The 13,000-nt window shown below is 28.4% G+C and overlaps 1 protein-coding gene across 1 annotated transcript in view; it reads right to left on the reverse strand.

Annotated features, from left to right (window-relative positions):
• The window catches only part of LOC113375023 (dynein heavy chain 7, axonemal), a 49,825-nt gene that overhangs the window by 15,019 nt on the left and 21,806 nt on the right, over positions 1-13,000 (reverse strand). Inside the window, 22 exon segments of the mRNA XM_026614977.1 lie at positions 6-197; positions 362-495; positions 920-1,073; positions 1,374-1,602; positions 2,242-2,425; positions 2,949-3,335; positions 3,888-4,070; positions 4,150-4,224; positions 5,254-5,634; positions 6,098-6,511; positions 6,602-7,420; positions 7,486-7,661; positions 8,613-8,736; positions 8,800-8,997; positions 10,154-10,375; positions 10,436-10,567; positions 10,635-10,814; positions 10,874-11,045; positions 11,789-11,949; positions 12,019-12,141; positions 12,447-12,572; positions 12,684-12,829. Of these exon segments, the coding sequence (XP_026470762.1) occupies positions 6-197; positions 362-495; positions 920-1,073; positions 1,374-1,602; positions 2,242-2,425; positions 2,949-3,335; positions 3,888-4,070; positions 4,150-4,224; positions 5,254-5,634; positions 6,098-6,511; positions 6,602-7,420; positions 7,486-7,661; positions 8,613-8,736; positions 8,800-8,997; positions 10,154-10,375; positions 10,436-10,567; positions 10,635-10,814; positions 10,874-11,045; positions 11,789-11,949; positions 12,019-12,141; positions 12,447-12,572; positions 12,684-12,829 (4,912 nt within the window).

Below are 13,000 nucleotides of genomic sequence, written 5' to 3' on the forward strand. Positions count from 1 at the left end.
TATACCTTTTATTATCGGCACCTTGAACAATAAGCTGATTTTTTTCTGCTTCCAAGTCGGGCCGTTCCTTTGCCACAGTTATACCGAGAAGCTGGTCTTCAAGACCATCTACAGTTATCATAAAATTCAGTAATGTTACCTTAACAGCCACTTCTGGTAGATAGTGAGGATTTCGCAATTTAGTTGTTATATAAAATCTGAAATACATAGTTATAAATATTAGTTCATGACTAAGTAATTGAAAGAACTGCATTTTCCAAATACGGAATATATATGACGAATATATTGATTTATGCATTGTTTTAAAATCAAATCAAAAATTGTTATTTTTTTAATTATTTTTATAACCTGCTATATGTACCTGAAATCCAAATTATATTCAACAACGTTATCGCCTAGTTTAATACATAAAGCACCACCTTGTTTAAATGTTTGTTGTTGCAATAAAGGCTCTAGGACTGGATCTAATTCTTCGCCAACATTCTCTAACAAAACCTGCAATAAAATATGTTTATATATAAATCTGCTAATTATATTGTTATTGACTGCTTAATTAAAATAATCACAATTTTGGTTAACCAACAGTTAAAGTTGACAAGAGCCTGAAATAATATCTACCATTATTCATTACGGCTTGCTTATAATAAATAAATAAATAAATAAATAAATAAATAAATAAATAAATAAATAAATAAAATGAGTTCAATTCTATATTTTTAACCTATATGATTTTTTTTGCTTTGGTAATAAAATATGGCAAACATACTGCTTATAATATATCAGCATATATATAATTATATTTATTTATATGCCAAAGCATTTCTTATACATTAATTTCTTATACATTAAATCACATGTTGGAAAAAATTACTTTTTAGACCTATAGTGAAATTTATATTGATGTTTCATGATAACATACCGGTTGCCCAAATTGAATGCTGTTTTCAAGAATGCGAACATAATCGCCCTGTGTCAATCTAATAACGCTCAAATGGTTTATTCGTTCCATGTTTTTAATCCACTTATTGGCTTGGGTTTGGGGATCAATCATTAATGGCCATCTTCGAGCATTTCTACAAAAATAATTATAAATATGTTTACATATCATAAAACCAGCTGCATTAAAATTAGGTGTAAATTAAAAAAAATGAATTGTTTCTCAAATTAAAGTACTTGGTAAATTTTGATTGTATTGTGCAGTCTCAAAATCGAGCACAATAACTCATGTCAATAAAAATAGACAATAGTCATTGTCAATAGAATTGTTATCTATGAGTAGTTTTTCCTTTTACCATTTTGATTCATTCAAGTCGTCAAATTTTTTTTTCACACGTTTATCATATTTAAAGAAACACAATATTCCATATACTTACTGCATTATAATGCCATTTTCCACCGAGAATGAATCGCTGGGCAGACCATGAATGATCCAACTTCTAATATCTACTGGCTCTCCCAAAACCGGTGCCAATTGAAAATCATCAGAGCAAATGACTCTCAGAGTTTTGCAAACTTTATTCCAAGCAACGATTTGCTTAGAACGAAATAATGTCGTGAAAGGTCCAAGATATGCAACGACACCCGAGCCAATGAGAATATCACCTATATAATAAATTTGTTATTTCTATTATTCGTAGATTCTATAAATCTTTGAAGTTATTAAAATATTTTTAGGCAAGACAGATATTATAGCTGATCAAAGAATGAGATTATATATCGGCAACGAAAAAGTAGAAAAATACAAGCAGTCAATAAATGTATGTTAATTTTAATTACATGAAGTTCTTCAAACATAATTACTTGATGAGTGAAGTTGCAACAATATTTGTTTAGGCGTTGTTTAACATAATCCACTGTGTAAACGAATATTATAGAATTTATTAATTAGCAATTACCTCATTCCTCTAATGAAGATTCATTTCTAAATGCTAATTACAATGACAAACCGATTATGTCATATTTGAAGTATAATTTTAATTTCATTATTGTTTTTAAATATTTTACATATTTTTAATGCTATTATAAATATATAATTTGTAATTTATTATTATATAAATGTGTATAATGGTTGACGTCAATAAAGATGTTCATCACGAGTGTTACCATATTACTAATAAACATTATTCAAAATTGTTATATGATGTATTTATTTTCACTTAAATGCCATCTTGTACAGTAGCAAATAAGTTTTACTTCAATCTCTAATGTTTGTGCAATAATAAGTATAATTTATTTACAAACCAGTTAATGTATAGTATAATTCTCCCATGCGATCCGCTGTTAGTCTCCATCTAGTTTTCTCGCCACCTAATCCACCAATCAGTTCTTCAGCTCGACGAAGTTTCAAGGCGCACAATTCTGCCTCATCATTTAATATATTAAATATTGTTTTCTGTTTGTCGAGTTCTTTAGTTAATTTTGCAATCTGCAATAAACGATAATAAAATATAAATAGATAATTATAGGTATAATAACAGTATTGACAATTGAACAATCATAAAACTTTTTCTTACAATTAGACAAAATCAATCTACTATTTAATGTAGAATATTTAATATAAATATAATTTGAAAACATCATAGAAAAATATGATCTAAACAAAAAATCCAATAACTAGGTGTAAGTTTTTTTTTCCCCTAGGACAAGTAGCATAAACTTCTCGACATAGTGCAAAAAACACTTATAAGAAATCTATAAAAAATAGTAGTATTCAAATTAAAAAATTGATTTAAAATCTTGACTAATTAGACTCAAAAAGGGATTTTTTTTTCGAATGTGATTGATTTTTTTAAAATTCTATATGTTTAGTGTTCTCTTTTAGTTTGCAAGAAAAATTGAACATGTTGGCATATAAATGTAGAAAATATTAAAATATTTTTGTGTAAACCACTTTCGTGAGCCAAAAAAAATTTAATGTTGTGAAAAATAATTGTAATTGATAAATTGACCTTTTCTTGCACATCCCTCAACATCTGTCTCTTGATTTCCAAAGCTGCCATGGCAGTATTGTACTCTGCTTCAGCTTTAGCTAAGGCCAATTTCTTCGGAGCAACAATTTTGGCGACCACATCATATTTGGAAATAGCTATGATCCATTTGCATAAACCTTCACAAGCAGTCGATGCAGTCTTCACTTTCTCTGGATCGAACTCTTCATTGTGTAACATACGATCGTGTAACTTCTTCATAATAGCTGGAGGTATATTATCCTTATCAAACAATAGTAAACCTTCCAAAAATTTCATGTCTCCTAGTAACCTTTTGGATGGACCCCAATAATCTTCTACGGTACCTCCCATGCCGCCTGGTGCTGGTATTTTTTCGGGCTTTATATCCTAAATATTAAAATAAAAAATTATTGATAATATTGAAGCACAAAAATAAATTAATTTAAGTATTAATGTTAGCAAGTGAATAGAAATAGTAAATAACACATATGATGTATTTACTTCAAATGAGTATTTCTACGGAGAAGAATAATATCATATCAGAAAAAAATCTACATATGGTTTGCCTCTTAAAACATTTAAGTGTTTCAAGTACAGGTAAGTATGAGAGACTCCCAAAATATGAGTAAAAAAATTTTTTTTTGATTATTTTTTAAATAAATAATATTTATAAAACGCGATGTGGATCATAATGCAATAGTAATATTAATCACTCATATTCTAAAGAGTAGAACTTATAAATATATATTAATAATAATAAAAATAAAGTAAGTTTGCAACTATTATTTTGGCTTGCTGTTTCGTACTGCAGCGTCACTACTGCGGCAAACTGTCATAGCAAAAGAGTTAATAAAATAGTTTAATTAGATGTGTGAATTAATTGTTAAAAAATAATCTATATAATTGGTGAAATACGATGCAAGAAATATGAAATATTACTTTTAAAATACAAACAGCTTCCATGACAAGCTTGACGCCCTTTGGCGGATTTTTCATGGTCTTTACAATTGTAATATCAGCCGGTGTTAAAGTGTTAAGGGCAGCTAAGGCCGCATCTAGAATAGGCATAGCTTCTGCTAAATTTGCATCGCACTCATCTTTGATCAGTTGAGCTGCTTCAGCCTATAAATATTATATCAAAATATTATAAACTTGTTATTAATTTCATACTATTAAACTTCTAATAACAATTTTAATTTACCTGTTCGTTTGCAACCATTTCATCAGCCGCAACAATTTTAGCTACTTCCTCAGCCTCGGCGCTTTCATGTTCAACCTAATGCAATTATTTTGAAATAAATATTATATTGAATTATTATTTTGAAATATAATAAATAAGTATTAAATCCGTTTTACGGAATAAAATATTAATATAAATATAATGATAAATTAAATGCCTTATATGCTCAAAGTTTATGTCAATCATAAGCACCAAGTCTGACGAAACTACTTATGCATCAACGTGAAATAATTATTTTGGTACAATTATCATATTGATTGTAAATATTGTGTACTTTCTTTATTTATTAGTGTATTTAAAATATTAAAATAACGATTAAATTTTTACTGCACAAAAGTACTAGTATTAAAAATATAAAAAATGCAAAAAGTCAACCTTAGCAAAATACCAATAGAATAATTCAGAATAAATAAAATAATAATATATAAAAAATATTCATATACTTTAAAATCGCCTAAATGTGAATTTGTTATTACGAGTCATTTTGAACCAAGAAAGAAAGATATATATCAACAAAAACTTTATATAAAACTTACATGGTTTCTCTTTGTATTTTTTTTTAAATTTAAATGATCACTATTTACAAATAGTTTACTAATTGATTCTGTTCGTTTATTATAACATTACTAAATAGTCGTAGATGATTAAATTGATCTAATGTTACTGCAATACAGTGAAAAATTAAGATAGAGGCTGTGCAAACTTTGTTATTTTTCCCATTTATTTGTGCATAGTATATTAAAACTATTTTTGATCATTTATTAAAAACACCGCGAACTATGATGTAACAAAAGCTGTTTTGATTTGTGCCAAATTGTCGATATATCTGAAGATAACTAAAAAAAACTGCGAATAGCAGTAACAAAAATTTACAAATATTAAATTTTATCATTTTACTATAATTAGCAACTAATGCTGCAATGTTTTGTATAATAATTAAAGTTAAATATTGCAACATACCAAAAAAATTTGGTTAAATTATTTGAAAGCGGTTTATATTATATATTGTTTTACACTTCAAGGATTTATTACATTATCATTAAATGGTATTTTGCTGGTTTCTACCTTTGCTACAATAACTTGCACATTGGCTGCGGCTTCTATCAGTTGAGGTTGTAGAGCTTCTAAATTTTCTTGCATGACTCCTACCTGACCAGCTGCTGAATCCAGTTGCATAAGACCTGTCTCATAACGATTTTTTGCAGTTGTTATCTCATTTCTTTTTCGAGCCAGCAACGTTTTAAAAGTATTAATCATTTCCAAATATGAAGTTGGCGTTACATAATTATGCCTGTTCAATCGGCTTAAAAATTCTGCAGATAATATTTCTGTAGATGTGTGAAAAGTTTGACACATTTCGATCGCTGCATTTCTTTCCAAATCAGTAAGTTCAACTGTGGATAAAAAACGCTTTGCTACAGCCTCCAAAGCATCTTGCGGCCATGGCTAGAATAAAAAAATATTATGAAACATAAACTATATATAATAACAACAATATTCATATAGTAATAATTTGACAGACATTCGATACAATAACTCTTAAGCATAAATAAATTTAGGTGCTTTAGGTAGTTTAAATATTAATAGTGCTAATAGTAATCCTAGGTTTTAGGAATGTCTAACATAAATATGCTAGTATTATAAAACACACACAACGCACAATAAAAGTTGATTATACTAATTAATTTTCCCCAGCTAAATGTAGATTCGACATACCATCGTTGAAAATGTTATACTAAATTGAACAGAACTTTAACAAATTAGTGAACATAATGAGCTCATAACGTGCATTTTTGTTTATTGTCGATAGAGAGCTTTCAATACCAAATTATCAATTACTGAAAAACGTGAACTATACATATTATTTCAACTAAATTATAATTATGTATGAACGAATGAATAGAGATACCTGAAACCAATCGATTGTACAGCAGTTAATAATAGCCGGAAACTTTCTCATTCGATTTCGAAAACTGTCACCGATGGGACTCATGCATACCACAATGTGCAGTTGTTCCCTTACAATAGTTACAAATAAATTGAAAAGAGCCACCGGGCTACCATCGGTTTGTACCGACTTATCTCTTTGTCTATCGATTTGCCGCATCTTCTCGCAAATATCTATTTTATCTTCTGTTGCAAACAGATTCGGAATTTCTCCTGAGTTTAATAAATTACTAATATCCTCTAAAAAGCTTTCTTCTTTAATTTGGGTATCAGTAAATAAAAACACACAATGCTGATCTGATGCACTGGCCTTTCTTAGTACTAGCTTCATATCGTCGTGCCACTCGACGACGCCATATTGCTTTGTAATTTCAACCTAAAACATTAATGTATAATGGTAATGCTAATTTTTATTGAAATATTAATAAAAAATATATTATTATTAGAAGTACTAAATTCGATTCACCTGAGATAATTCATAATCAGTTATATGAGCAGCTAATCTCGATAGCGACTGCCGACCAGATCCACCGACACCGACGCTTAAACCATGACTTCTAGGTTGCTTTAGTACACGACAAGATCTTGATAAATGTTCAATAGCAAATGTGAACAGAACTAAATTCATAGGTTTTTTGGTCATGCTGTTATATTCCGCTAGATAACCTTCCACGACCTCCGTTAGTGCTTCAGGATCTTCTACTTCTAAATATAATCTACGATCAGCAAAAGGATTTGTGAAATCACAATACATCACTTGACGTAAGTCATTTTCGTTAACTTCTTGTCCTGGTAATTTGCCTATTTTAGGAAACATTTCGGCCAAATCTTCTAAGAGTATTTCGGAGCATACATTGTTTATTTTTTTACAAAGCCATCCTCTATCTCCATCATCAATCAGTCGATCACAATACACTCTCAATATTTCATGAACCCAAAGCTTTTTCATTGATAATATATCAGGACAACTAGCTGGAACGGAGAGTAAAACACCTTGTATTACCCTAGAAAAATCTCGTAGGTTGAATAAGTAATGCGATTTAGCAGGCGTGGGAAGTAAGTTTAGACGACTCTCTTTATAAATAATAAGCGTAGCCTCGACTATTTGAGAAATAATGTAATCAAAATCTTTCTCAAAACCCATGACATCAATATGCCACTGCATGATCTTAGTATAAATTGCTGTCATTATTGAGTCCGTAAACTCACTGATGGCTATAGTATTGAAGTGGCGCAAAAATCGTTCCGTGACGGTGTTACCAGTCAAACCCATTCCGCAAATAAACTGCAAATACACAATTACAAATTAACAATTATAAAAATAGATATTAATTTTCTTCGCCAATTTACTTGAATATCTATTATTTTCATTGCGACGACTTCTTTCCTGTCGTACCAGATTTCGTGATCAAACCACATTCGCAACAGTTCTATGGGAGGCTGAGCACCATATGTTTCCTTAATTGGCATCTGAACGTCATCGACAAATATCACGCACTTTTTTGTTGGTGGTGGACCGTAAACACCTGTACAAGAAGATAAATATTAATTAATATACTCTATATTAACAACATTTTCAATAAAGATCTGCAAATTTTAGTAATATTTTTAGCTGAGGGACTTAGTCACTGTAGTACGAAATGCCTTTCCTCTCATGATTGGAAAAATAGTCTCATGATTCACCAACAGATAGATAAAGCGGCTAGATAAAGAAGATAAAATGTTATCATACGTCCGAAAGTCAACTAGTAGAATGTCCAAAACACAATGAAAACCAAAAATAAAATGTTTGCAAAAATAATACTAAATAAACTACGTCACAAGAAGACGCGTATCATATAAATAAGTTTTGAAATATATTCAGCAAAACTCCTAGTTAATTAACCATTATAGAAATATTTATTTATTATGTTTATTTATTATTAATTATGTTTATTTTTATTATTTATCTAAAATCTATCATCTGGCTCTTATAACCCCATGGACGGGGTAAAAAGGGATAACCAGGGAGAAAAAAGCCCACTATACTTTTTTTATAATTTTGAAAATATTTTGCGGATTAATAGATGCATTATTATTAATCAATGATATTCAGTTCAATTATTAGGTTAAAGTAAAAATAATGAATAAAAAAAATAAAATTATATTCAGGGATCAACGAGCAACAGGGCTCAAACCAAAAACAGAATAAAATACTTTTGTTATTTTTGACAATGTGGCCATCCATTTCGTGATAGCAACGTCGCACGATACAATGCGATAATTGGTTTTATATTTTTTACCATATACTTTAAAATAGTATTGTTAGAAAAATACCATACTTCACTTGTTTCTGAGATAACGGTGGTGAACCTTTTTACCTATGGATCTTTAAGCCCCCGTATGCCATTATTTAATTATACAATATAATTTTATCAAATTTAATATTCATATTACTCAGAACAGTTAAAAGTATATATCAGAATCAAGATTATTACCTTTTCGTCTTTTGTCCAGCTTACTCATAATTATATCTTGAGTTTGATTAGCCGAAGTTTGAGCAGAAAAGTTTATAAAGAGAGGTTTATACTTCACAGTATCATTCTTCTTCAGCAAGAAATCCTAAAAGACATAAAAATTCAGTACAAAAGTCATTAAAAAAAAATTATTGCTAAAGTCACTTACGATAGTATATACAGATTTTCCTGTGCCAGTGGGTCCAACAAAAAGTAGTGCTTTCTGGTGCTGAACTAACAATGTGAGAAGAGCAACTGTTCTTATGGTATCTACAGTCGCAACAAGAATCTGGTTAACTGGTATATCACGTGGAATGGGTGGTGCATATTGCAATTCATCTGACCAAGGTTTCCATTTACCCTTGCCCTGTTTAAAATAGATATTTAGTATTTATTCTGATGAACTGCATATTATTCAAACATTATACATTTCTATAATAATCTATAATTTAATAAACTATTAATTACTTGATTAATTTTTGAACAACATATTTTCTAGCTTCTAGTTTATGTGATTGTTATGAATAAAAAGTAAAACGATTGTATATATTTATGCATAAATATCATGTTTATATACAATACATCCATATTCATGAGACCCTTATTTCAAATCAAGGCACAAAAACGGTATTCATTTAGTAAGTAGTATAATAATATTTTCAATTAATATTTATAATTTATAATTTTTAATTTTATATAAATTCAAATGTCTTTACAAAATTGTTATTGAAACTATTAAACAATTGAGTAAAATAAATAAATTTAATTGTTAACGACGTAAATATTGTATTAAAATAGTGGAAAGTAGGAGAAGCTCTTTGTAAAGCAGAACGCTACCTAAAAATAAACATGGTAACAATTAGAAAAAATACAGTAAATATTTAGTATAAATTTTGTAACAACCTATAATATGCATCTGAAAATAATATTGTAGTATAGCACATTAAGTTCACAATTAAAAAATATTCGTGAACTTATACGTATCATTATTTACTACCTTAAAGAAAAATTTATCAATATATGTTATAATAATTCAATAATAAGTGAACGATGCCCAAATGATTTCAGAATTATTAAATATTTAAAAACAATTTGATCATAATAATTAATTTAATCATAAATAAAATAAACCATAATAACAAAATAAACCATAATAACAAAATAATACAATAATGAAGTGTTTAGTGTTTATTACAACACTAATTGTGTTTTCTGACATAGTAATCTTATAATGTAGTATAAAGTCATTACTCTAATTGTTAAGACTAATAATAAGAGTAAAGACTTTATTAATAGACACTCGATTTAATTAAATTAATAATAATAATGTGAGTTATTATTTTCTAATAATTTTGTTTGAGAATCTATTGAAGATTTAAGAATATTACTTTAGATAAAAAATAGCACTAATAAATTAAAAAAATAGTTGAACAAACCTATCTATTATAAGTTTAAAAATAATCAAAAATGTTATATAAACTATTATTAAATACTAATATTAATAACTTGAAAATAGTACTAACCTCTTTTATATATCGATAATCGAAAACTGAATTATCTTTAGGTATCAAAAATATATAAGGTTTATGAGGAGGCGGTATTTCCATAAACATTCCCAAGTTTTTATATAATTCAGCTGGAAATTCTTTTTCCAAAAGACCACGAAATACTGTGGAAAACAGATTCCGGCCATCCGTATCCAACGGTCCACCTATTGACCAAATGCACGAGAAAAAGAAAACACCCTGAAATAATAAAAAAAATATATGAGTTTGGTGCAATAGAGGAACATTTTTATTTATTACCTCGAGTTGAGCACGAACATCGAGATCTGATATGTTCTCTAAATATTTTTCATCTCTGAAGTCATCCAAAAAGCAATCGAATAAATTCATTAACGATTTTGCCATGTTTGACTGTGAACACGCGGATACTTGCTGCAAATTAAGAGGAAATAATGTAAATAATTATGAATATTAATACAATATTATAATGTTCCAATACTTTCGCAAATCCTCTCTTAGTAATCCAGAACAACGGTTCACAAAATCTCATAAACATACTCAATAATTGCTTTTTATTTAAATCATGTAAAGCCGCAGGAAGCGTATTGAGCCATGAATACAACAAAGGTTCCCATCCTAAAGTAGTCGGTTCCATATAAATCATTCCACAACGGGATACCTAAAATTATATATTTTATGCAAATTATGTTTTAAGATAAAAAATAATATTATAATAACCGTTGCGGGTGAAGCAACATCTAAATCTCTTGGCTCAAAAACCAGATTTGTTGTTGGCGCCAACTGAATAATTTCGCCTGACATCAGACACAACTTTTTATTATCGTCCAACACTGTATTCATGTTTTCAATCCACACGGCATCAACAGGACCATCAAAAATAAGCCATTTTCTGTAGTAATATATAATGAATAAAAATTAAGACAAAAAGTAAGAATCATGTAGGAAAAGCTTAACACCAAGGAACTAAATAGTCACTTTTGGCACTTTAAGACAAAGCAATTCTAGAAAGTTACTCTTTTAAATATAGGATATCATAAATCCTATAGATGTATAGAGGCTTAACTAATTATTGAAAAAATTGGCATTGAAGTGTAATTTATGAATTTACCTAAACTTTCTGCTTAGCAAAAAGTTACATAATTTATTATCATTTCAATAGAAAATGAAATAGTAAATCTGCAATCTGAAATTATAATGAAAATTTTGAAGCACAACTTGCTTTCTTATTACATACTAATCTGTATTTATAAAAATATAGTTTTGAGATTATCATATAATTGAAGCAGTAATAATAAATTCTTCATATATTAAATAATATTAAATCAGAGCTTATATATTAATCATTTTCTTTACTGTAATTGATAGTTGCATTGTTACATTTATTTCACTTCACTATTATGTTCATCTAATAATCTTAACTTGTAAGTGGAAAAATAATTGTATTTTTTAAATAACTAATAATTTTATATATTATATTCAAATAATAATTTATAATAGAATAAGTGGCTAAACAATTACAAGATCGGCATGATTTGTAAGCAACACTTGAAGAAGATACCAATTACTCTTATTTTGCTAAACTTGAAAAGTATTTAATAACAAAAAAATATTATTAAAAAAAAGTTTGCATACCTATCAGGTGTGGTAGAATTAGCAAACTCTCGATAACTGACGGCCAATATACCATCAGACCATTCATGTGATACAGGATCAAATTGTCCATAAAGTTGACCCATGGTGATAGATTTAGGATTTATCACAGTATACACTGCGCGATGTTCGCCCATCTCACCCTATAATTCAATATTCAGTAATATCTCAATTTAATAAAATATTATACTAGTAAATTAAAATTTTGTTACCCTATCTTCAAGGTATCCTAGTGCGACTGCCAAAACTCTATATGCAGCTGTTTTGCCACCAAATGGTAAACCCACAATCATGAATCCGTGTCTTACTATGCTCATTTCATAAATCTGTTGAATCTAGAAAAAAATATTAATTATATTATAAAGAGTTAATATTTGTACTTATAAATTTTTAATAGAGCTTTTGCAAAAAATATTTTTATTCAATATATGAATGAATAACCGTATTATCTATATCTGTATCATATTTGTATAGTATCTATCCAATTTGTATAGATACTATATTATCTATATATTTAAAAACCAGCTTTAAATTTTTTTTTGTTTGATTAACTCTTGATCCAGAAAGAATCCACGTTATAACAAATAAAATATTTCAAAATGGTGAAATATTAAAAATTAAAATATATCTAAAACAGTACTTTTTCTAAGAAGAAATCAGTGCATTGCATGTTCATCGTCACGCAAGCATCCCCAACTGCTCTGTTAAAGGCAACGTAGTCCGGCTCTGGTAAAACTACGCCCGGGAACAAATCCGAAGTAATGCCCTAATGGTAATACTCATTTTAGAAAAAGATTATAATTCAGGATATTTATGTATATGGACTCATAGATTTCAAAATAAATATTACATCTGAAAATCTAGTAAATTTACTTACCATAAACAAAGGTATATCGTGGTTCAAGAATTTGGGTAAATTTACGTCTTTGATAGATCGTAGTACAATAATATCTTCTAGCTCATCTGGATAGCGTAGCTTTAACGTAGCTGCTGCTCTTAAAACTGATTTGACAGCTCGCATTCCTAGAAGTAATACATTTAATTAAAATAACTTCAAAATGTGTATTTTAAAGCAGTAAAAGATCCGTAACGTTAGTTACTACATAAAACATAAAAAAATGGAAACCACAGCAAAAAACATTTTCTTGAAAACAGTAATCGACTATTGTGCCAAAAAAATTGAGTTTATACTAA

This window comes from Ctenocephalides felis, unplaced genomic scaffold (genome assembly GCF_003426905.1).
Source record: "Ctenocephalides felis isolate EL2017-DRISC unplaced genomic scaffold, ASM342690v1 CF-g0.4_SCAFFOLD_01886, whole genome shotgun sequence".
NCBI lineage: Eukaryota > Metazoa > Arthropoda > Insecta > Siphonaptera > Pulicidae > Ctenocephalides > Ctenocephalides felis.